The following is a 26399-nucleotide window of genomic DNA, read 5'->3' as shown; positions in this document are numbered from 1 at the left end:
TTTCCCATCTCGGTTCTTTTAAAATCTCATAGGTCAGCCGAGTTTAGGGGTACGGAAATATATCCGATCACGGGTTGAGGTCCCCCCATGGGTATTTCCCTTAGGGGGTACATCTGAGCTGCCCCTTTTTGGCTTCTAGTTACACGTCTAGGAGGAGGGGGAGACTCTTGTTCCGACTCCGGTGGGGGAGTGGGCGCTCTGGGGACCCCTGGAGGGGCTGTGGGAGCAGGAGGGGAAATGTAAGGAGGGGGGGTTAGAAGGGTTTCGTCTAACCCTTCCTTCTTTTTCTTTTGTTTAGTTTATTTCATTCAGCGGGTAAAGTCTAGCTCCCAGTCTTTTTAGCCACACTCCCGCATACTGACTTTCTTCCGGGTTAAGGGGTTTTTTATTATTAACCCAGAGATTTAATTGTTGCCTTATCCAATCTTCTTCTGACCCGCAGACTGGCCAAAAGACATTTTTAGAAATCTTCTTCCCTCCCCATATCTTAGTACAATATTCTATCATTTTCTGCTTATCTTTCCCTAGTGTTCCAGGGAAATATCTCCAATTGTCTAAGATATATGCCAGAGGGGTATTCTTAGGTACAGTGGGTACCCTTCCCATGGGAGTCGAAGGCTTGCTGCCCTTCGCCCCCATCTTCTGGATTATCCACAAACACACACTCACTCGCTCCCCTTGTTCCTGGCCCAGTCCCTCGCGGGAAATGGGAAACGCAGTACTTAAGGGTCCGCACTCGCTTGGTTCAGTATATCGAACCTCTCATTCGTTATAATCCAGGAAACCCAATCCCGCCCGAACGGTAAACCCGCGAACAAATTCGCAATATACTTACGCATCCTGCGTCTTCGTCCGGACTCCCGTGCACAGAATTTTTATGGGATTTTACCGGTTTCTCCTTTGCTCATTATTCTAGAATTTAGGTTCGTCGGTAAGGATGGGGTGGGCTATCAGTCGCGGGGCCGCGGATTGCCGCGGGGCGCCTCCCCGGAGGACAGAAGCCCACCGTTCCTTATCCGAGTCACGGCACCATGAAATTGTTATAAATTGAGACCACAATGGATCATAATCCAATTATAATTTTATTAATTATAGCAAGTAGAATATGAGCAAAGACAGCGCTGGACGACAGGGGAGTCTGCGCTCCGCCAACTGCCGTACTGATCAGTTCAAACAGTTCCTTTTTATACATTTTTACATTCGTGGTTGTCTTTGATCAGTACCCCTTCTGCTTGCACAAGTATCTGGTTTGTGTAAGCAATTGCGGTTATCTTGTCTCACGCGGTCATCTTGTCTCACAGGTTATCTTGTCTCACACAAGCGGTGTCTGGCAGCTATTTGCATAAGCAGTTTTTCTGTCTTTTGCCGCCTAACCTTTACATTGAGCTTAACATAAATTTCAATAAACAATACCCTTAGTTCATAGTTTCTTACAGGACTCAATAATCTTTAAGAACCTTTCCAACCCAAACCGTTCCATGATTCTATAATTGTAGGGGCTTATTGGTCAGTCACAGGCCCTTGACCCATGCCCCTGCTGTTGGGCCAGCTGGGTCCCTCCTGGGGTCCAGCGTGGGGGTGCTAGGAGAACTCCAGGACCAAGAGGTTGACACAAATGTTGTAGATGGTGATGTCTTCCCCTGGTGATGTGACAGCTCTTTGTTGCTGCAGTCTTCCCTCTTATCCTCCTCTACCAAGGCTCTCGTCTCATCATCCTCTGGCACTTGCAGGACTGCCCCTCCTGCTGCCTGCACCCACTGCTTGCTGAGGGGATGGGCTACCAGCCTCTCCAGCATGTCCTGCTTGCTTGTGCTGCCTCTGGCTGTAGCCTCTGGCTGCCACAGGTTGAAAAGTGAGTTCACCCTTGTCGTGGTTAAACCCCAGACAGCAACTATGCACCACACAGCCACTCACTCAGTCCCCCCACAGTGGGTCTGGGGAGGGAATCAGAAAGGTAAAAGTGAGAAACTCCTGGGTTGAGATGAAGATCATTTAATAATGAAAAATAAAATTTTAAAATGTAAAACAAAAATCAAAAAAGGAAGAGGAAAATAAAACTCAAGAAAACCAAGCAATGCAAATGAAAAAAATTGCTCACCATCATCTGACCAATTCCCAGTCAGAATTCTGACCAGTTCTCCACCCCTGTCATGGTTTAAGCCCATCAGGCAATTAAGCACTACACAGTTGCTCGCTCACTCCCCATCTGCAGTGGGATGGGGGAGAGAAACAGAAAAAAAGGGTAAAACTGGTGGGTTGAGATAAAGACAGTTTAATACGACAGAAAATGAAAGGAAAATAGTAATAATAAGGGAATTATACAAAACAAGTGATGTGCAATACAGCTGCGCACCACCCACTGAACAATGCCCAGTCAATTCCCAAGCCGCAGTGTCCCCTGGCCGACTCCCCCCAGTTGATCTACTGGGCATGATGTCATATGATATGGACATATCACTGAGCCCTTTTGTTATAAAAGTCAGCCGTCCTGGCTGTGTCCCCTCCCAGCTTCTTGTGCATCCCAGCCTCCACTGGCAGGGCAGTATGAGAAGCTGAAAAGCCCTTGACTTAGTATAGAACACTGCTTACTAACGACTAAAACATCGGTGTGTTATCAACATTATTCTCATCCTAAATCCAAAACACAGCACTGTACCAGCTACTAGGAATAAAGTTAACTTTATTCCAGCTGAAACCAACACAACCCTCCAGGTTTATTGCTGAGCATGTTGTCATATAGTATGGAAGGTCCCTTTGCTGAGTCGAGGTTATCTGCCTCAGCTATGTGCCCTCGCATCGCCTCGTGCACCTCCAGCCTGCTCACTGCTGGGGTGGGGTGAGGGGCAGAAAAGGCCTTACTCTGTGTAAGCACCTGCTCAGAAGTAACAAACACATCTCTGCCTTATCAATAGTTCCCAGCAGAAATACAAACACATAGCCCCATACAAGCTACTGCAAAGAAAATTAACTCTATCCCAGCCCAAACCAGCACAGGCAGCCACAGCAGTGGTGACATACAGCACCAGGTAACACTGCCATCATACAACTCAAATCACAGGTTACTTTCACCCAGGATTAAATCACCCTGAGGTATACTTTGGACTTCCCTGTCTTTCTGCATTATCCACCAAGTGCACCTAGGTCCTTGAGCTAAAATAATCCCACAAATGGGTTTTCCCTTTCCCAAGGAAGGGGTAACCCAGATGGTTTTTGCCAGCCAGTTTCTTAGATGTACAACAGGGACCTTATCTCCTTCCACAGTGCTCAGGGATTTTGATTGAGCAGGGCCAGGTGGACCAGCAGATCCCCTAGTGTTAACTAGCCAAGTGGCTTCTGCTAAATTTGTATCCCAATGCTTGAACTTCCTAGCACCCATTGCTCTCAGCGTAGTTATTAAGTCCACTGTATTGTGCAATTTTCCCAGAGGTTGGTGCATGATAGGGTATGTGACACACACAGTCAACGCCCTGCTCTCTGCCCCAGGCATTTATGAGGTTGTTTAGGAAATGTCTGATTTGATTTTTTCAGGGGTGCCATGTCACCATAAAATTTGCTTTTCGAGGCCCAAGGTAGTATACTGAGCATTGACATGGTTCCAACCGTCCTGTAGTCGCTTCCACTATTGTAAGTACATACTGGTTTGTGGTAGCGATATAATCAATCTGCCAGGCTTCCCCATATTGATATTTCAGCCATCATCTTCTATACCAAAAAGGCTTTAGCCACTTAGCTTGTTTGATTATGGTGCATGTTTTACATTCATGGATAACCTGTACAGTGGCACCAATGGCCAAGCCCACCCCTTGATCACAAGCCCATCCCTTTCTAGACACCCTAATGTGTCATCAGCACAACTATGGGGTTTGCCTCTCTCATGCCAGTTGGTCCACTTTCATTGCTGTAGTCATCCCCACACAACATCTGCCACTGTGGGATCGTTTTCGGACGACAATGGCCACGTTGGACAAGAGCAAGATTTTGGCTACATTGCAAAAGGGACACGAGAAGAGGAAGAACTGAGAGTGCTGTACAGCTGGTGAATGGTGAGAACATCTTGACCTTCGTTGGCCAGAAGCCTTGGGAGCAGCAAACAGGAATGTAGAAAAACAAGATAAGGATGCTGAGCTCTGCCTGAACAAAACATGCCAGGCTACGGTTAATGGAAAACATCTGGCCATCTCTTAAACAGTGAAAAGTTTTCTACCTTGAGCTAAAAGTGTACAGAACATTGTGTTTGTGCATGTAAGATTTAGTTAACCAACAGGCTTTAGGATAGCAGTGACTAACTTGTAGCCAATGAATTGTCTGGTGTATTATGGACAGGGGGTAATAACCAACCAATCCAGTGTTAGTCTTAAGCATGTGAACAGTGTGGGAAGAATGCAGGTAACCAATCGAGCCTTCTGTTTATGTGTGATCAGTTGCTAGGAAGCTTTATAAACGCACTTGTATCCGCAATAAAGGGATTTCCATTTCTGACTCTTACAGAGTTGCCGGAGTCCGTCATTCTCCTCATGCCACCATCCATGAGTCAATATAGAGATTTTTCTCATTTAGCAATATTTAAAGCCAGCTGGATGGCTTTCACTTCTGCAAACTGAATTAATTCACCTTTTCCTTCAGCAGTTGTGTAGAACCCCACAAAGCAGCTTTCCACCGCCAATGTCTTCCCACAATACAACAGGTCCTACTGCTTTTCATTTGCTGGCAATTTACTATTCCTCTTCAGCACAAGTCACCTGCTCTGGCATCACTCTCAAGTTTCAGCCCTCGGGCCAGCCCATGATCATTTCCAAGATTCCTGGGTGGTCAGTTTCCCATTGGAGCCGGTAGCATTATCAGTGCAACCCCCCTTACTCAATGTAGCATCAGTTGCATGATGCCTAGATAGGACCCTCCCTCTGAATATCTAGCTCAGCACAGGCAGTGGAGATGCCAAGAGGAGCTGTGCTTCAGTACCAACTTTTCCTGAAGCAGCAAAAATTCCTTCATATGCTGCTAATAGTTCTTTTTCAGTTGGAGTGTAATGGGATTGATAAAGGCAGAGCAGCAGGTGGGGAGCAGGGAGAGGTATTCTCAACAGCAAGCAAAGTGACCTGATGTACCTGAAACTCAAAACTAGCTAGGAGAAATCAGAAGCTTTCACATATTACACCTACACAGCCACGGTTAAACTGAAACAAAACTAGGCCCACTGTCACTGTTGGTATAAAATTGGCATTTACTGATTATTCAAAATTACTAATCCCCTGAGCAATTTATTCACAGCAGACAAACACTAGAACAGACATTAAGTCATGTTGTACATGAAAGACTTGCATCATCTGACTAGACCGTCTCATCCTATGGTACAAAGTGTTTGAATATGCTTTCCCCAACCTGGCATTTTGCATCTATTTTAGCTTCTATGAAATCTCAGTGATAGAGGAAAAACTGCAACAAAAATTTAATCAGAAAGAGCTTTGATCTCACTAAGGACCAGCGGGCTTTGCAGAAACTCATGCTTCCTCTAACAGATTTGAGGCATCATCCACCTACCACTTACTTTTAACAGAAACAGCAAAGGATGACTCAAGAATCTCTCTGTGGGAAAATGCCTGACCCCATGTTGAAACCTTCCCCAGGTCTGCCCCTTCTCCTGCCTGAAATTCATCCGGACAGAATCAGAGAAGTTTGGCTCATAGGATACCCCGAGTTGTGCATCACCATGGACTGTCTGTCATCATTACTTCTTGCTCACTCTTGCCCATTTTAAAAAAGGCCTTAAGGTCTTCTTTATTAGAAATATTTAATTCTAAAATATTAAAATTATCTGGAATCCTCCAAAACACATTTTTAGACTCATGTTAGACTCATTTACTACTACATACAAAATTTAAGTGGCATCAAGAAAGGAAGCGCATTGAGATATTACAAGGAATCTTGAAGCTTAGTTTTTAAAGCAAAATCAGCACTGAGTTTCTGCATGACTTTGGCATGACTCAGCCCATGCTGCTCTCTTTTAGTAAGTCCATAGTTTTCTTCCACATACTTTGCAGATGGCATTGGGTGTGTCCTAGGAGGAGCGCTACTCTTCCGAGTGGGCTGACTCAGGACCAGCTGCCCCCCACAGAATGCACACATGAAGCGCTCTGTGTCCAGAGACTTGGAATGACGTCCGACCCTGAAATGGAAAAATAAGTACTTTGATTTCACACCTGTGTTAGACAGTACTTGTGGGAAAGGGGTCCCTTCTCTTTTGCCATGCTACTTAGGTCAGATTTATAAACTAGCACTGTAGAACAGGAAACAGACTACATACTTCACACAGCGGAACAATCAAATCTGTATTACACATTTCTCTACACTACTTTCTCCACTGCCTTTTCAGCTTGGTTCCTTCTTCTGTCTCTTTTATTCTCAGCTCAGTAGTATGAAGTGCTACAACATTTCGAAACACCTTCACAACCCATGTATCAACCAACCCTTGGAGTTTATCCTCAAAGCCATCACCATCAAATCTTCTCAATGCTCTGTTGCATCTAAGCAACTAATGCATTGCATTAAACACTTCAGGAAGATTCTTTCATATGTGAAATACTGTCTCCTTCCAATGCTTCTGCAAGTAGCACAAATGATCCTGAGAAAAAAAATCCCCTCCTAAAGTTGGGGGGGAAATAATAATAATAAAAAAAAATCACATAATTGTCAGCCTGTTTCCTGGGCTATGCAGAAGTGAATTCACAAAACTTCATGTTTTCCCCCTGAGACTGAGGTCGTTACATACAGAAGCCTGTGGTCAGCTATGATCTTCCAGAAAAGGCAACATCATCCACACCTATGAAATGTAAGAAACCTGTGAAATTACTATACATATATAGTTCTTATTTCACAAAACATTAAGTCTGATGACCAATGTTGCAATCATTATGCCATGTTGCATAATGATTATTGTATCATATTTATGGTATTATTATACTGATGTATGTAAGTATATCAGTTATATAAGTATAATGTATATACTATATATATCAATATAGTATAATGATATCGATATGTTTGTATAATATATTGATGTTATATAGCAATCATTATGCAATCACTATGCAATTGTTGCAATGTTACAAATAATGTATCAATAGAGCTGTGTCCCAGCTTCAATCCTTCATATCACAGGGCTGCTCACATCTGTGTGGCTGCAAGATATCATTTCTTCCTTTAATATATACACAAGCTGAAAGAGTTGGTGAGGTAAAAGATCAACTAGAAAACTGTCTTTTATAGAATTTTAAACCAGTAGAAAGCATTATATTGTTGGTCTCTACATTTTACTTAGCACTACCATAACAAAGACACAAGATTAGTCAAAACGTTTAGTCTTAATTCAAAGTCATCAAGATACAAAACCCAGAAAAGCTTCTGCTGATACTTTGTTCTAATACCTAATTACTGTCACACATTTTGTGCCCAGTTTTTAGGGAGACTTGTTCTGCTTTTGAATTCCAGTTACTACTGACTTCTTTCAGCATCAGGTGGTCCTCAGTCTCTTGACGAAGATGAGCATATAAAAAGTAACTCAGTCCACCAAGCCAAGTCTAGCACTTCCTTGTGGAATGTTTTTCCTTAGATCAAACCTCAGTTGTTGTCATGGCACATTCAAAGATACTACTTTGTAAAATTCAAAATGTGGATAGATTTCCAAAGAACTTGGAATGCCTTGTTTCTGCAACACACGCTAGTACTTTGCTCACATGCATTCTACAGGAATGTGCCAGATCCAGTCGCTGCTGTCAGTGTAAGCCCACAAGTATTGCTTCTGATGTAGTATTTAGTTAAGACTGGAAATACCATCCCCTTACCAAAAAGCCTATAATAGAATCAGTGTTGACCATGAAATCAGAGACAAGTGGCCAAAAAGTTTCACAAGTTCACTCAGTATTAACTGCAATAGAAGGTGATTCCAAATGTACATCATTTAGGCAATTTCTGAAAAGTGAGAGCAGCCACATGGCATGACCTTTCCCTGCCTTATCCCTCAAAGCTGATGCATGTATTCTGATCTCTTACCACTTCCCAAAGACCTTCCATCATCACCAATGGTCCTCAGAAGATACTTCTGCCTGTTCTGACCTCTAAACTACCTGGAAACAAACATGTGGAATCGCATAGTGAGGTTCTATGGGCTCAGGAAATGTGAAGTGACAACTCAGTATTAATTCCCACTGACCTCACAGTTTAAAAGACCCGTGATTTCTAGACACAGGAGACTGCCAAGTTAGACACAAAGGTGATACATATTCATATGCGAAATCAAAACGTTACTTACGTAGCATTGCACAGAACACACTCATAGATGAATTTGTAATTAATCTCATAGCTGTGGCATCGTGTTACTACTGGCAGTTCCGGATGAATCACAGCTGATTTATTAGCATAGAATCTCCAGAATCGTCCATGTCCATCACGAACACCATTGATCAGCCATGTGGCTGCATGGCAAGCTTCATGAACCAGTGTGTCCCGAAGACGATCTTGGGGTAAGGCAAACAAAAGACATTAAGATCAGTCCAGTATGGGGAAGTACAGACTTTCATCCCTGATCACTGCTTCAGACCTTTGACATTCTTTATTAAGATACAAAAGTTATTTTGGAGATTGGAATTACCAATGTTTTGATAAATCATATGATTTATCAATTTATCCAGGATAAAAATCATAGAATATTATATCATAGAATGGTTTAGGCTGAAAGGGACCTTAAAGAACATCTAGTTGCAAAGTCCCTGCCCCGGGCAGGGCCCCCTTCCCCCAGCCCAGGGGGCTCCCAGCCCCATCCAACCTGGCCTTGAACCCTTCCAGGGAGGGGGCAGCCACAGCTGCTCTGGGCACCCTGGGCCAGCGCCTCCCCCCCGCACAGGGAACAATTTCTGCCTTAGATCTCATCTAAATCTGCCCTCTGGCAGTTTAAACCCATCACCCCTCGTCCCATCCCCACCCCCTGACCCAGAGTCCCCCCCCACCTCTCCTGTCCCCCCTTTAAGCCCTGGGAGGCCGCTCGAAGGGCTCCCCGGAGCCTTCTCTTCTCCAGGCTGAACCCCCCCAACTCTCTCAGCCCGGCCCCCCAGGGGAGCTGCTCCAGCCCCCCCAGCATCTCCGTGGCCTCCTCTGGCCCCGCTCGAGCAGCTCCGTGTCCTTCTGCTGTTGGGGGCCCCCGAGCTGGCCCCAGCACTGCAGGGGGGTCTCCCCAGAGCGGAGCAGAGGGGGAGAATCCCCTCCCTGGCCCTGCTGCCCCCCCTGCTCTGGCTGCAGCCCAGGGCACGGGTGGGTTCTGGGCTGTGAGCCCACGGAGCTGGCTCACAGGCAGTTAGTTTTCCATTCACTAATACCCCCAAGGGGTATTACTTCTCCACAAGGCTGCCATATGCACTCCTCACCCAAACTGTGCTTGGGATTGTCTTGACCCATTTGCAGGACTGTTGTGGTTTGAGCTCATTGGGCAACTGAGCACCACACGGCCACTCACTCTCACCTTTCCCCCCAGTGGTAAGAAGGTGAAAACAAGCCAGGCTTGGGATTCGAGACAAGACAGGGAGGGGCAAATCACTCATGTTCACAGGCAAAAGGCAGACTCATTAGGGGAAGAAAAAAAAGAACACAGATTTATTAAAGACACTAACAACACTTAACAGAGCAGGACAGTGAGAAGCATTGCCACATCTTGAGAACACCTTCCCCCCACTCCTCCCTTCTTCCCGGGCCCCCCTCTCCAGCCTGCCCAGGTCCCTCTGGGTGCCATCCCTGCCCTCCAGCGTGTCACTGCACCACACAGCTCGGGGTCGTCGGTGAGCTTGCTGAGGGTGCATCGATCCCACTGTCCATGTCGCCAAAGATGTTAAGCAGCACTGGTCCCACTACCAACCCCTGAGGAACACCACTCATCACTGCTCTCCTCTTGGACATCAAGCTGTTGACTGCAACAGGTCAAGGATATTGTGTGGGACAGTGTCAAAAGCTTTGTACAAGTCCAGGTAGATGACACCAGTTGCTCCTCCCTTGTTCACCAATGCTGTAACTACATCATAAGTGGCCACCGAATTTGTCAGGTACTATTTGCCCTTAGTGAAGCCAAGTTGGCTGTCACCAACCACCTCGTTTTCCAGGTGCCCTAGTCTAGGTTCCAGGAGGATCCACTACATGGTCTTCCCAGGCACAGAGGTGAGACTGACTGGCCTGTAGTTCCCCACGTCTTCTTTTTTTCCCTTTTTAAAAATGGGGAATTGTTTCCCCTTTTCCAGTCAGGGGGAACTGCACCGGACTGCCACAACTTCTCAAACTATTCAAGTGAATAGTGACTTAGCCACTTCATCTGCCAGTTCCCTCAGGACCTGTGGATGCACCTCAGCGCATCCCCTGGACTTGTGCACCTTCAGGTTCCTTAGATGGTCTCAAACCTGATCACTACAGTGGATGGTTCTTCATTCCCCCAGTCCCCGCCTTTGCCTTCTGCAACTTGAGTGGTATGGCTGGAGCACTTGCTGGTAAAGACTGAGCCAAAAAAGTCACTGAGTACCTCAGCCTTCCCCATATCCTGAGTGACCAGGTGTTCCATTTCCTTCCGGGGAGGGCCCACATTTTCCCTAGTCTTCCTTTTATCACCAATGTACTTGTAGAAGCTTTTCTTGTTTCCCTTGACGTCTCTGGCCAGATTTAATTCTAGCAGGGCTTTGGCCTTCCTAACCTGATCCCTGGTCACTTGGACAATTTTTCTATATCCCTCCCAGGCCACCTGTCCTTGCTGCCACCCTCTGTAGGCTCCCTTTTTGTGTTTGAGCTTGTCCAAGAGCTCCTTGTTCACCCATGCAGCCTCTTGGCATTCTTAACTGACTTCCTCTTTGTCTGAATGTATCAGTCCTGAGGTTGTAGGAGCATCCCCCAAATGCCTCAAAACAAGGTTTTACTCTGCATTTCCAAGTTTTGTGATTAGCTCTAATTCTGCATCCTAATTACTTCCCTGCACACCTAATCTGTTTGGTATTTTTGTTTGTTTGTTTGTTTGCTGTTGTTTGTTTCGCTAGGGTTTTTTTATGAGACATGAAACACCTTTATATAGACCAAGATTCATTGATTGCTTTTGTAACATTGAAATTTTTCATCCAGAAACAACTAGAGGGGAGCACTGAATTTTCTCCACAATAAGAACAGAATATTTCATCTGGAAGGGACCTATAACAATCACATAGTCCAACTGCCTGACCAAAAGTTAAAGTATGTTAGTAAGGGCATTGTCCAAAAACCCCTTAAACACTGACAGGCTTGGGGCATTAACCACCTCTCCAGGAAGTCTGTTCCAGTGTTTGACCACTCTCTCGGTAAAGAAATGTTTCCTAGTACCCAGTCTAAACCTCCCCTGGCACAGCTCTGAACCATTCCCACATGTCCTATCAGTGGGTCCCAGGGAGGAGAGCTCAGCACCTCCCTCTTCACGTCCCCTCCCCAGGGAGCTGCAGAGAGCAATAAGGTCGCCTCTCAGTCTCCTTTTCTCCAAACTAGACAAGTCCAAAGTCCTCAGACACCCCTCACAGTATACTCCTTCCAGCCCTGCCACCAGCTTGGTTGCCCTCCTCTGGACACATTTGAGGACCTTTACATCCTTCTTAAATGGTGGGGCCCAGAACTACACACAATACTCAAGGTGAGGCTGCACCAGTGCTGAATACAGTGGGATAATCCCCCCTCTTGGCTGGCTGGTTATGCTGTGTTGGATGCACCTCAGGGTGCGGTTTGCCCTCTTGGTGCCAGGACATGCTGCTGACTCCTGTTGAGCTGCTGCTCACCAGCACCCCCAGACCCCTTTCTGCAGGGCTGCTTTTCAGCCACTCTCAATTTATATTTGTGCACAGTGCCACTCCTCCCAGGTGCAGAATTAGGCATTAGGACTTGTTAAATTTCATACCATTAATCATTTCCCAGTACTCCAATCTATCTAGATCCCTCTGCGAGACATCTCGTCCCTCAAGAGTCAACAGCACCTCCCAGTTTCGTATCATCAGCAAACTTGCAAACGGTGCATTTGACTCCTACATCCAAATTGTTGATAAATATATTGAGCCGGACTGGCCCTAGAATTGAACCTTGAGGAACACCATTGGTGACCAGTCACCAGCCAGATGTACCCCATTCACCACAACCCTTTGAGTCCTGCCATCCAGCCAGTTCTTCACCCAGCATCCCCTGAACTTGCTCGTCCCACAGTTGGACAACTTCTCCAGAAGGATGCTGTGATGGACAGTATCAAAAGCCTTACTAAAATCCAGAAAAACTACATCCACAGGCTTCCCTTCATCCACCAGGCAGGTAACCCTATCACAGAAAGATACCAAATTAGTTAAACAGGACTTTCCTTTTGTGAACCCATGTTGACTGTGCCTGATGGTTGCATGGTTCTTTAAATGCCTTTCAATACTACCCAGTATGATCTCTGTATTTTTTCCAGGAACTGATGTTAGACTAACAGATCTTTAGTTTCAGTGGGTCTTCCCTTGTGCTTTTCTTGTAAATTGGAATAACATTAGCTAGCTTCCAGTCAGCAGGGACCTCCCCAGACTCCCAAAACCTCTGGTAGATGATTGAGAGAGGTTCTGCCATAACATCCATTAGCTCCTTCAGTACACTGGGGTGAATCCCGTCAGGCCCCATGGACTTGTGAACATTCAGTTGATACCTGTGGTCCCTGACAATTTCAGTGTCCACAAATTGAAAGTCACTGTTCCCACACCCATGGTCTTCTGACTCTGGGAACTGGGAAGCCCAAGGTCTGTCAGTTTTATTAAAGACTGAGGCAAAAAAAAAAGAGCACTGAATGCCTCTGCTTTTTCTTCATCCCTATTAGTCAGATCACTATTGTTAACAAGCATCAGTCCAATGTTTACTTTAGACCTCTTCTTGCTATTAATGTAATTTAAAAAGCCCTTGTTATCTGACACAACACTGGTCAGTTTCAATTCTAATTCAGCTTTGGCTTTTCATGTCTTCTCCCTGCACATATGAATGACAGTGCTGTAATCTTCCTGTGAAGCCTGACCTTGCTTCCAGAGATCATAAAATTTCTTTTTCCTCTTGAACTCCATAAGGAGTTCCCCATTCAGCCAAGCTGGTGGTTTGCCCCACTTTCTTGACTTACAACACAATGGGATTGCCTGGTCCTACGCTTCTAAAAAACTGATCAGCACTAATGGACTCTTAGGTCCTCAAAAGCAGATTCCCAGGATACTCTCTTCTATCTCAAATCTAATTTATTAAGCTTATTTCAGAATATTCTATTAACTACAGAACTGGTTCTCCTACAGTAACTGCAACATTTATTTCCTCAAATTGGGAGGGAGAAATAAGTTAGAGTACCCACCACATAATAGAACTTAATTTGGCACTGACCTGTCTTTATTCCAGCTTTAAATATTACCAACAAGGTTGCTAGCTATGATGGAAGAAGTCAGATTTTGGATCACCACTACAGTACATATAGAGTAATTTATAGGTCTTCAAATCAAAAAATATAAACAAAATACTGCAGTTAGCATGAATACATCCCCATTCTCACATTTTGTAAATTTGCCCACCCTCTTCTACCATTAATTCATTTAGCTATTCAATGTAACATGAAATTTCAAAGCAGGGTCCAGTTCCAGATCTCTTAGGCCTCAGATTCATATGTTTACACCTCTAGAACTCGCTTTCTCAAAGAATCAACATGCCTTTTCTCTTACCTACCTGCAGAGTCACAGACTTTCTCAGAAAGCTCTATGCGAGCATAACGCTTTGCGTCAGGACCGTCTGTCTGCCCAGTTACACAATATCCTGCTGTTTTTCTCATTTTCTTATTCCAGATTATTACCATTTTTTCTGGTAGCTGAAAAACAACACAGTACATGTAATCTGCCCTCCGCTACCTTTCTTTTCTTCTGGCCCTGTGGCTTCCCCTTATATTTACTGCAAAGCCAGTATAGGGTGTCTCTGTTAGTGCCCTTAACACTGTCGTCACTTAAGATAAGAAACCATAGAGAGTAGGTTTGTATTACCATCACCAGTTTTTCTGTAACCAACACTGGGAGTTTCACAATGCAGGAGACAAAAAGTCCCTTAGTTCCTCTATTCTGTCTCCAACAGTGGCTAATACACGCCAAGAGGAAAGACAAGGACAGCTCAGGCATAAAACAGAATTTCCAAGATATTTTGCTTTTAGCAATAGTGAGCCTGTGCAGCTCAGCTTTGTGTGAAACAGTGATCTCAGGCTATCCTTGGTCAGCTCAACAATATTTTCTCAGCTGAACAGAAACATTTTCATTCCTGAAGCAAATTCTATTGGAATTTCTGAGGGTAGTATTCTTCCTTTCAAGGATTTCTCACAAGAGGAGGGTCTCTAGTATCACAGAGAAGATGTAAAGGTCAAGACAGCAGTTCTCCGAAATTAAACCTTCCATTTGAAACACAATTTATAGCTTTAGGTTCACCTAAAACTGTTATTCAAAGGATAAGCAGCTTTTTAATTTGTTCCATTACGGCAGACATGAACATGCAATAGGAATGAATGAAGACTGCATGTAGCATGACTAAGTATGAGGCAACAGGCCTTAATAACAAAGGGAAGTGCTTTTATCCATCAGCAACCTGCTCCCCAACATATGCTCCCGCCACTTGCCTTTTGTCAACTGCAGGCAAGAAAGTTGTGATAGAACTAGCTAGTAGGCTGCGGTAATGTTGCAGAGTTGATTAGAACATGCTACTTCAGTAAAAGCTGAATGAGCAATGGTGGTAGGCAACCTTGAGCTTCTTTCAGCAGCAGAGAGCCATAGCTGCTTTGCTGGGGTCTACTGCCACGGAGGCAGCAACAGAAACATTACCAAGCTGCTGAGTTGATGACCACGCAGGTGCTAGAAAATACATAAAGATCAGTCACCTCTGCAAATATGCAACTGATCCAAGGCCCCTCATGTAGCAGTTTCTCTCATTAAAGACTCTTGGACACCATCCAGACTGTTTACTTAAGGATGGTGCACCATCACAGCTAGGAAAGCAAGCCAAGCTGAAAACTGCTGCATCACAGTGCTGATAAATCTCTTTCAAATAAGTTTATTGAACTAATTCAAATATAAGCCATTGCTGTAAAGCTTAACTTATACTAACTGAAGATGATAAAGAGAAATCACATCAAAAAGTGAGGAGCAACATACTAACCAGCATTTCAGAATGGTAGTTTTTGTTTTGAAACCAACCTTGTGCTCAAAGATGGTACTATTATACAGACAATAGAGCTTCTGTGCCAGCTCCTCTTTATTTTTCTTGAAATATTTCACATAGTGGGAAGCCGGATTTGAGAGATCTTGCAAGAAACAGCCAGGCACTGAGCACACTCTGAGCCTACAAGAAAAGCCATAACGTAGTTGTCATGGTTTGAGCCTGGTCAGCAGCCAACCACCCCGCAGCCGCTCACCCACCCTCCCCCGCTACCTGGGAATGGGGGAGGGAATTGGAGGGGTAAAGGGAGACTCACAGGTTGAGATAGAAACAGTTTCACAATGGTAATAAAATGAAAACAATGACAGCAATAGAAAATATAAATGGGCAATGCACAGTGCAATTGCTCACCACCTGCTGACCAACACCCAGCCCGTTCCCAGCCAGTGATCCCGAAATACCAAGATCCTGCAATCGCAATCCCAGAGCGAGACAGAGAGAGAGCCCCCCTTCCCGACCGCCCCTCCTCTACACAGTGAGCATGACGTTCCATGATATGGAATATTCCCTTGGCCAGTTTGGGTCTGGTGCTCTGGTTGTGCTCCCTCCCTGCTCCCTGTGCACAGGGGCAGGACATGGGAAGTTGAAGAGCCCTTGAAATCTCAGCAGCAGCTGAAAACATCAGTGTGCTCTCAGCATTCTTCTTATACCAAACCCAATGCTGAATCTAAAACACAGCACTGTTCTAGTTACCAAAAAGAAACATTAACTCTATTCCAGCACAAACCAGGACAGCAGTTTACTGAAGTACAGATATCACATTGAAAAATAATGGCCACTTTATAGACAATAAAGATCTCTAGCATGCTTCCACTGTCATAAACCTCTCCTGACTCTTTTCACTAACTTGCCCTCACAAGTCCAGTGAGGTGCACATGCTTATACTGTCTTCTTCCCCCCTCAGGGGCATGAAGGGGCAGAGCTGTTGCAACATTTCTGCAGTTATTTCAATAATTCACAAAACCAGATTATGAGGACTCCAAAATAGGAGAAGAGGGTGGCTCAGATCTTTGTGACACACCGCACCACAATTATATCAAAACTTGATCAATATATGAACAGCTCTAACATGATCACCCACAATAAAGGATTATTTTTGGAAGCATAGACAAAGATGTTCTGAGAATCCTCAGGAATTCATTCAGGGGAAGTAGATATTCCACCAGGATTACTACAGTACTGCAGCATTCTGACAAAGCATCAGCTTTGAAGTCTTCCTCTAAAGATTTTGTATTGGTATACACAATTATACAATGACCAAAGAAAACATCACATGGTTAAAAGGCAGAATAAAGGCAGCTATTAGAAATGAAAAAAAAAAAAAAAATTTCTTCTGAAAAGTTTATGCTGCATTCACATATAGAAAAAGAAACATGAATTCTGCAAGTTAGAAGGATACTGGTCAAAAATATCAAGACAAGCCTGTTAAAAGGCATGAATTATTAATAGAATCAATTCTGATATATTTTCAGAGGCAGACAGCTGGACAGACAGAATCTGTAAGGCTAGCACACATTACAAGTATGCAGTACCAAGACAGATAACATTTACAAAGAAGAGGTGACATTTGTCAGATTGATTTACCATAAATTCCTCTAAATGGAGATTAGCTTATGTTCTCCCTCTCATACTTGAGACTGAAAACTTTGATTTCCAGCTAACCCTTAACAGCTGCTGAATTGGTAGCATGAGTTTCTAGGTACCAGAAAAATCAGAACGCCATCGTAGACAAAATGCTCAGCATCTCTTCATCCATCTACAATGGTCCTAGAACATAGCAAGAATGGAGAAACACTTACTTTTTCTCTGTCTTTGATGACTGTGAGCAACTGACCAACTCATCCCTAGGAATTCTTATAGAAGTCATTATCCTGGAAGGTGTTTCCTGAAGTGAAGTGGAGTTTGGCCTTGGTGTCTTGACTCCCTCCCCTTTCAAGGGCTTCGCATCCTCACAGGGTGGCTTGATGTTTTCTAGTTCAACAGGAGTCACACGATTACACAATGTCAAAGAATTGGGAGCAGAGATGTCAGCAACCAGGTAACAGACAACTCCTACTGTGCATACTTGAATGCAAAGGCTTTTAAAACTGATGGAAAGGTAATTTGCCATTATATACTACAAAAATTACTATTCAGTGAAGGCTCAGCAGATTCCAAACTTTCAAACATTCAGCTAGGAGGAAGTGGAGGGAAAAAGCATTTGTGACCTCACTCAGGCACTTCTTAGACATTTCACCAACTCAAAATGTATCACCAGCACATTAGAAACAATAATGCAGAGACACCATTTGAACCAAAAAATTGTTCTAACCTTCTGTCATGTACCATAAGTCACATATTTTGTTTCACAGGCAAGTCCTGATCAGATAGCTGCCTATTTCCGCAGTCCACATCTGGACAGATTGCTAAAATGACCAATCCTCACACCAGCAATCAAGGACTGCTCCAAGGTTTGCAGTTTCAGTAGACATTCTCTCTGCTGGCTCTTCTATATTTGTTCACCTACTTGGGCCACTTATCTCCTTTCACTGTTGAACCTTATACAGAGAAGTCAATGCAGCTGCCAGCTCACTTCTAGAATATGTTTCATAGACCACATTGACCTAATTCCAATTAAAAAAAAAAAACCCTGCTCTTTCCCAGGGCATATTTCTATGCTGTCAACCATCTTCTTCCATAGGTCTCCTTACCCTGAACTAGCCCTTGTTAGTGAGGAAAGCACCTTGTGTTTACTTTTCTAGAAAAGAGATTTGTTTTCACCTGCTCTTACTCAGCAATTGCCCTTTTCCCCCTTTGCAATTTTTCAGTTGGAGACTACTGCAGTTAAAGGAGAGGAGCAGCTACTGATTTAGGAAATTCTCATTATAAACTGTATTTTAATAAAGTCAAGTATAAATCCAAATACTAAATTAACAGCATCTAAACTGCTCAAAATTTCTGTGAGTCCTACTAAAATGACAGCTTCACATTAACTGCGATCATACATTAAAAAAAATTAAGTTTACATCAGTCAAAACCACCAGTTAGATTTGTTTTCAGAACAATTTTTAAAACTAAAAATGCCTAGGAATTATAAAAACATGCAACAGTGAAAAACTTAAATCTTGATACAAGACTAGTAGAATCACTTTCCAGAAAGCTCAAGGGAATAATTTCTGAGTGCATAAAATTCAACTGCAAAATGCTGGGTTGCACTTCTAAAGCATATGCCACACAAGTGAAAAGAAAGGCAATTAGCACTATCATTGCTGCCAATAAGTAGCTTGCACCTTAGCTAAGAACAACTGCTTACCTGTCATGCTTGTCTGGTAGACAGTTTTACTGGTGCTTAAGACTGGTTTTCGGCGTATACTTTGTTTCCTTATCCGTTCTATTAACGATTCAAATTCGTCATCTGAGCTATCCGATTCTACCTCTGTACTTTGTCGTAGTGCCTCAGTTGGCACTTTATTTTCTGTACTCTTTTCACAGCTTCCTTCTTTCCTTCTAACAAGCAAGTCTGGACTGCCTCTGGAAATTGACTCTTTCAGATTTTGTGGAAGTATGCACATCCAGCTCTCTTTCAAGTCTTTCACTTCCCCTTTTTGGTAGTCATGCCATGGACTTTCTACAAAGACAGAATCTTCAGCATCACTTGAAGCCTCTGGATACTGCAATTCTTGGCAGCAAGTGTTTTTCTTTCCAGAAGTCATCAGCTTCTTTGGGGTGTGAAGATCCTTTTGTCCTGCAATTCAAAAGAAACAGCTTAAAGTTCTGGTAATTTCATTTAGGAGACCTGCCTTTCTCTTGACACAAATTCCTTGAAAGACAAGAAAACACAAAGAATAGAAATATATCTTCACATTTTCTTTATTACACCCTTCTTATTTACCATCATACTAAATGGAAAGTCACTGAAAGATGTATTAAAAAGGTAGTTTAAACCCCATATGTATGTATACATCAGCCATCAGGCCTAACAATCCTGAATAAGCAGCTAGTGCTGGCATAATCATCATTCCTAGTAAGAAAAGCTATGTACATGTAAGAGTAAAGCTGAACATTTCATATTACAGTTTTATAAACCACCAAGTGAAGGATGACTTAAAAAATGCTTAGCCTTAGCTGACTGGACCACAGCCTACAGCAAAGCACATACTTGCCAACAAACAAGGCTTCTGACATCTCAGATTTGATATCTCAAGATCAAGGGATCATGTCAGATCTATTGGTCAGGTTTTTTTTAAATGACACTTCTGATCCATTTTGCTTCCCCCACTTCCCCTCCAGAAACCATTCCATTAGTTTTTTTACAGTCTGCAGCTGGCACACGTCTCAGGGTTGACATCCACACCAGCTGCAAGAGATCCCACCCCTCTTGATCAGAGGTCAGAGCTGCTCCAGGTTCACATGAGACCACTGTTATCATACCTCATCTAACTAGAATCCTATCACATGATTGCTGGCCCCTACTGGCTTCGTAAAGAATTCCAGAGCCTTGTTCACTCCTAGGGAAGTCCAATTTGCTTGTATCAGTAAGTACACTGGACAGCTGCAGTCAGGCTGCGAATGTTAGTAAACCAAGGCACTTTCCAACCCTTGGGGGAAAACAGGGATCCCTCTGCACAGACAAGCACTGAAACCCCTCAAGTCATGGTTTACCAGAACATCTTGTAGCCAGTGTTAACAGGATTACACACAGGACCTTGGCTAAAGATGCTCCGAATTAAAGGACTCTATCTGTGGCTCTGCAACACCCATAGGCAAGACTGGCCTGACTGCCAACACATCATCATCAAATTAAAGGCATCTAGCTTAACAGTCTCCTTTCTCTACTCACATTTTCTGGCCACAAAATGAGCTGGTACAGCCATAGGAACACTGTTTTGCATATCCTCAGTCATCTCTCCACAGTGATCATCCCATATTTGCAGCTCAGTCTAATCAACCATGAATTGCTACTCTTTTCACAGACCCAAATATTAGCAGACAGTCCACAGTATCTGCAGACCTACAACAATGCTTCAAAATGTACTCTTGTCCGAACACATATGACCATGCTTTCCTGTTACCCCCACGGGAAACAGAAAAGCCTCTCATCTATTACCCTCAAGGAAGAGACAAAGTGATTTTATGTTTAATGAGCTCTCAGAAATTTATGAGTTCAGCAATGAATGCTATCTTTCCACCCATTAAAATGCCTGCTTCATATTTGCTGTTGGACAATTACTTGCCATTCTTTGTTGTGCTCTCTCTCACTTTAAAGTCCAAGAAGAAATCACCCGAGTCATCAGTTAAGTCCTTCAAACTGTAAAATAAGCAAATAATGTGAAAAAAGGTAGGCACTAGCAGGAAAACAGAAGAGTAAATTTGCCTTACTAAAAAAGTGAACCAAAAAAAATCCACACAGTATAACATCATCAGTTGTTCACAGCAAATGTTACCAACTACGTCCATTAATAGGAATGGCAACAGAGCATGTACACCTCCAAGCACCCCATTTTACCTGAACATACAGATTGAACACATAACAGCTCTTCTGTCTGCACTCACTTCTATGGACGTATCTGCCTATCAATCACTAAAACTTTGATCATTTTTCTGTCTTCTGAATAGTAGATGTGATACAGAAGTCTAATGTATAAACACTGAAAAGTCACTAATTGCAGCACCCACCTTGCATCTGCCTTTTTAGAAACAGATTTGGGAGTTTTCATTCTAGCTGAAACTGAAACAATAAAAGATTAACTAAGAACAAGGTTCTATTTCTTTTGTTATTCATTTTTTTAAGAGAAAAGTTTGCAACTAGTAAAAATTCAGTTTAAAGTCTTTACAGAAAAACATACGTAAGAATTCTTTACATATAACTCCAACTATCAATTCCTCAAAGCTGACAGCAGCTTTCTAGCATTTCCTTCATTATTCAATCCTTGCCCAGCACAAAGTCAGGCAAGAAGTGCCGTTACGTGTCTTGCAGTATCCAGTACAGCCTCTTTGTACACGTGGATCATCGAGAGTGGAATTGAATGGGTTTATAAACATTTTCTCCGAGCATTTAAATGACTGCAGGTGGTAGTTTTCCTGCTGCAAAGAGGTGTCCATGCGCTTACTGCAGAAAACAACTCCAAAAAAATGTTTGAACAAAACAGTAACAACAATACCCAATTGCAGAGCAGCAATTCAACACTACTTCTTATAAATAAATGGATTGTAATGTCTCCAGCAATACTGTGGTGATTGCTAAATGTGAAAACACAGTTCAGCGATCTATACTGCACAAGCTTGAAGTAGTGACTTTTGAGAGATTATCAGATATGCCATTAAAATTTCACACACCATCATTACAAGAGATTCAGGAAAGTTGAAGGGGAGCAAATTTCATTAAAGCACAAATCAGGCTGCGGAGAAGAGAAACGACTGCCCCTTCTTCAGAACATAACAGGCCAAAATAGCAGTTAAGGAAAGTTTGTTCTCACAGTCTGAAGATGAATGAATGACTTCAATGGGATTACAAACTTCTGCACTATGCCATAAACCCAAACCTAGAAGACAGGTTTTCTTGATAAAGCTTTTATGGCAGATCAGTAGATTCTGGTACCAGGAAGAGCAGCTGAGCTACACCCAAATGCAAACCATAAATTAAAAACAGCATAGGATGGGATTGAGCATTGTCCTCTTTGAAGAAAAGCACAAAGGTGGGGGAAAAGAATTCAAGACCTTGAAACTCAAAAAGTATTTGGAGCAATAAATTACTTTCAGTTTTAGCACCCAATAATCATCACCTCTACCCTCATTACAAAAGAAGTAAACAGAGCATCTGCTACCTTTCCAAGCCACCACAGCAAGGTGGCATGCTGAATGGCCAGCAGCCAGATTTCCTAGATGATCAGAACCACAGTTGTCCTGGGTTTGAGTGAGAGGTGGGGTTTTTTGGTAGCAGGGGAGGGGGCTACAGGAGCACCCCCCCTGTGAGAAGCTTCTTGAAGCTCCTCCAGCTCCAAGTCAGCTCTACCTCTGCACCAAAACTGAGCCAATCAGCTGCACCTCTGCGATAACGTACTTAAGAAGGGACGTGGTGACAAGCAGACTTGTGAGAAGTTGTGGCAGCTGCGTGAACACCAAGGTCAGTGGAGGAACGGAGGAACAAAGGAGGGGGGAGGTGTGCCGGAGCAGAGACCCCCCTGTATCCTGTGGGGAGACGGCAGGGCGGCCCCCCCTGCCACCCATGAAGATCTACGGTGGAGCAGACATTGATTTATGGCCTGTGGCTTCTGCCTTATTGATCAAGGTGATGTGCCTGAAGAAGGCCAGGGTCTTGTGGGAAAAGGCAGCCCCGCTGCTGTAATTCAGTGCTGGGAGGATTGCAGCATGTGGGGGAGTCCCACGCCGGAGCAGCTCGGGAAGGGCTGCAGCCGTGGGAGGGAATCCAGTCGGAGGAAGTTAGTGACCCATGACGGAGCAGTGTGGGGAACGCTGCGGCCCATGGGAGGGACTCACGTTGGAGAAAGTTTGTGGAGGACTGTCTCCTGTGAGAGGGGGACCACGATGGAGCAGTGGGAAGAAGTTCCAGAAGCTCCCCCCACCAAAGATAAAGGAAGTGGCAGCACTGACTGCACCCCCCATTCCCTGCCCCTGTGCCCCTGGGGGAGGAGGTAGAGATACCGGGAACAGAACTGAGCCCGGGAAGAAGGGAGGGGTGGGGGGAAGGTGTTCTCAAGATGTGGCAATGCTTCTCACTGTCCTACTCTGTTAAGTGTTGTTAGTGTCTGTAATAAATGTATGTTCTTTTTTTCTTCCCCTAACGAGTCTGCCATTTGCTCGTGCCCATAAAGGGGGATTTTTCCCTATCCCAGTCCTATCTCGAACCCCAAGCCTGGCTCTCTGTCCCTTCTTATTGCCGGAAAAGAAGAGAAGAGAGAGAGTGGCTGCGTGGTGGTTGGCTTCCGACCAGGCCCAAACCACAACAACAGTGTTCCTAGACTGCAAAGCAGTACCAAATAAGGCTGACAGCTGGTCACAGGAAACCAAAAGCTTACATAAAAATGTGACTTGATACTTAATAAATCGATTCCCTTTAGTTTCTTGTCTCTTAGCACATAATTTCATTTCACTGTTTCCTACAACTGTCACTATAGTGATAGCATAGCAATAGAATAGCTTTGCAAATATTCTGCTCTAAGCCCTAACTAGTTACCCCCAGCTATCTTCCATGCCAGAATTGACCTATGACTTTGGCCTCAACAGCCTCCTGGATGGAGGCAAAAAAAAGAGTAGGAAAAAAGAGCAGACTGTCAAATATTGAAATTTTTTAAAATTACAATAAAGTGAACAATGACATAATGAATGGACAGTACTGAAATATTTATCAGGTTTAAAAGCCCATGGGTAAGGCAGGAACTACAAACAGCACATTTTAATTCAATTAGACGCAAGTAGTAAGGCTTGATGAAACTTAAGGTCATTCACGGGCCACTGAGATGGATCACAGCATGAACTCTAAAGTAATGGGAAATCTGCTTTAAAAGCTGTTGGACTAACATAAGGGTGATAAGGAAAATGCAAAATAAACAAATACAGCTTGTTGCCTTACAGTTTCTACCATCTCTGTTCAAATGTTGAATATGTAATGAGGAACATATTTACAAACCTTTAGATTACTTAGCATCTGAAACCCACTTGGGATGTGGTAGAGTCATGATTAGTCCATCTAAGAAATGAGCTAAACAGAACTCTTGCAACAAGAAAAAAAACAGCGTATACTCAACTACCCTAGCACAACATGAATAACAGGTTTTGTATGTACAGGCTAAACATAAAGATAGGAAAGTTATGCACAGCAGAAGCCACCATGTAAAATTTACTATTCAATTCCATCTTACTAAAACCTTGAGACAGCAGAAGCCAAACCCCACGCCTCCGACTGGTTAGCTCATGCAGCAAAAGCCATGACACAAGAGGAAATTCTGAGTAGTTTAGACATGTGTTTGTAACTGCTTAGAGAAAATGTTAATGCAAAGATGCCCCATAGAGTAAGAAGGAAGTGAGTGACAGGGAACAGAGAAAAATGAGGCAAAAAGAACAAATAATTGCAAAGCATCTAAGATTGAGACACGAGCAAGATTCAAGAACACTCACTGTAGCATATAGCTACCAACACTGCACAGCAAAGACAAAATGTACTTTGCAGCAGCAGCCATAAAAGAAAAATCACGCTTAAAAACTACTTCTCTATAACTACACAGAAATGTGTCCTTTTCAGAAACAAACTAACCTGTGTTATTACTTACACATTTCGAATTCATCATCGCTGCTGGAAGAGAAATACAGGGCATGGCTGCAAAAAATGAAATGCAGAACAGTATCAAGAACATTAGGTCAACAGCAAGCATCTCCACTGGTCCAAAACACCTGTGAACACTGAGAACCAAATATATACTGAAAAAACACTGAAAATCTCAAATAGGCTGAACTGTTGTAATTTATTTAAAATATAAATATAATTTGCATGTTAAAATTTATAACACCCATATTATGTTCAATATTCAAATAATAATCAATTGCTGTCAAAATCTGAAAGATTGAACCGTTTAGAGACACAGGCTTAGGACATTACACTGGTTTAAGTTCAAATTGAGTATCAGAAGTCAACAGGGATAGAAAGCTTGTTTCTCATCTTACACATGGTATATGATCAGGTAGAGAACACTGTTGTATTAAGTCCGAAACCTCAAAGTACGCAGCAATGAGAAGCAAGCTACTTTTGTATAAAGTGCATTTTAACAGGGTTGCCATAAATGTTTAGCAAACTGCAGTAGCTCTCATAAAGCTATTTTAAGACACAGCATGGATGCATTACCATCGGCCTGAAATTCTCATGTAAATGTAGAGGCAGGCCATAATATTCTTAACAAGTTATTTATTTCATTTTCTGACAAAACCCAAAAGTTAACTTGAAAAATGCACCATGCAATTGCTTAAAAATATGAAGGCAGATACCTTTAATTATATTAAAGTTACTCGGACCTTAAAGACTGTAACTCTGAAACACGCCAATACCTATCAATTACCATAAAACAACCGAGGACGTAATCTAAAATTACATTTAGGTACAACCAATAAACACAGTTAAGGACACGAGGCCGCGTGGGACGGGGCTGCCGCCTCACCTGCCACGCCGCGGGCCCGGGCTGCCCACGGCTATGCTGCCGCCGCCCGTCGCCGGGCGGCAGGAAGAGCCGCCGGTCCCGCCGCCCGCCCGCCGCCGGCCCTCACCGCCCCGGGGGACCGTGCCCCGTGCCTCCTCGAGCTGCAAACGGGAGAGAGGCGAGAGCGGCCGGGCCCGGGGGAAGGGCCGGTGGCCACCACGCACCGCGGCCTCCGCCATCCCGCTTCGAACAGCCCGCGCCGCCTCCGGGGCGCGGGCGCATGCGCGCCGGCCCGCGCCTGCGCACACGGCTCAGGGCGGCGACCGGCCGCGGCTGTGGGCGGCGCGGCCACGGCGAAAGGGTTGCGGACGCCCCCCACCCCGCCTCCCCCGGACACCGGCGAGAGGGACTAGAGGCGGGGTTCCCTCCCGGGGTGCGCTGCCAGCGGGGCACCCGCCGGGACAGGGGACGCTCCCCAGGCAGGGTCACCCAGCACCAGCAGCAGCGCCTCACGCTGAGCACAACTGGGAGACGATCTCAGCCCTCACACACCAGCAGCATCGCCAGGAGCATGAGCAAGGCCGGTACGCGATTCAAAGTGCAGTCCTTAACCCACGATTTAGGAGTTGGGGAACGCTCGCGTTGCTTCGTTAAAACAAAAATACTGATTTAGACCTTAGGCCGTGACTTCCAAGGTACTACAGAGTGGGACCCAAGATGACAGCACTGTGAAGGCCACTAGTAGTAAGCTGCCGTGAGGCCCCAGAACGCTTCCAAATTAAGCATGCACACACACCAAAGCTTTCACATTTGTGTGGGTTTACTCTAACCTAGTGGAAACTGAAACCTCTATGTACCACATCCACACTTACCTGGGATTATTTCTGCTGAAATAAACGGCATTATTTAAACAAAAATTACAGGAAGGAGGACAAAAGGCCAGCAGTTCAGAACACTTTTCTGACAGCAGCACAAGGGCAGCAGAAAACATGAAACACTGGTCAA

General features: G+C 44.1%; 1 protein-coding gene across 2 annotated transcripts; it reads right to left on the bottom strand.

The window, feature by feature from the left end:
• Positions 1–5238: 5238 nt before the first annotated feature.
• GCNA (germ cell nuclear acidic peptidase) lies at positions 5239–26332 on the bottom strand. 2 transcript variants are annotated; one of them, XM_032991873.2, is made up of 11 exons: positions 25416–26332; positions 24537–24583; positions 20926–20977; positions 20484–20557; positions 18563–18994; positions 17070–17241; positions 15249–15393; positions 13747–13885; positions 9509–9607; positions 8306–8510; positions 5239–6163 (listed from the first exon to the last, which is right to left on the bottom strand). In XM_032991873.2, the coding sequence occupies exons 1-11, from the start codon at positions 25631–25633 to the stop codon at positions 5911–5913; spliced, it is 1836 nt and encodes a 611-aa protein (XP_032847764.2). In that variant the 5' UTR covers positions 25634–26332; the 3' UTR covers positions 5239–5910. The 2 variants fall into 2 exon arrangements, with proteins under 2 accessions (XP_032847764.2, XP_042663343.1); XM_042807409.1 differs by lacking the exon at positions 9509–9607.
• Positions 26333–26399: the final 67 nt, after the last annotated feature.

The sequence above is a fragment of the Tyto alba genome, unplaced genomic scaffold (assembly GCF_018691265.1).
Source record: "Tyto alba isolate M040663 unplaced genomic scaffold, T.alba_DEE_v4.0 Super-Scaffold_5, whole genome shotgun sequence".
Taxonomy (NCBI): domain Eukaryota; kingdom Metazoa; phylum Chordata; class Aves; order Strigiformes; family Tytonidae; genus Tyto; species Tyto alba.
Note: the sequence above shows the minus strand (reverse complement) of the source record. Positions and strands in the feature narration are given on the sequence as shown.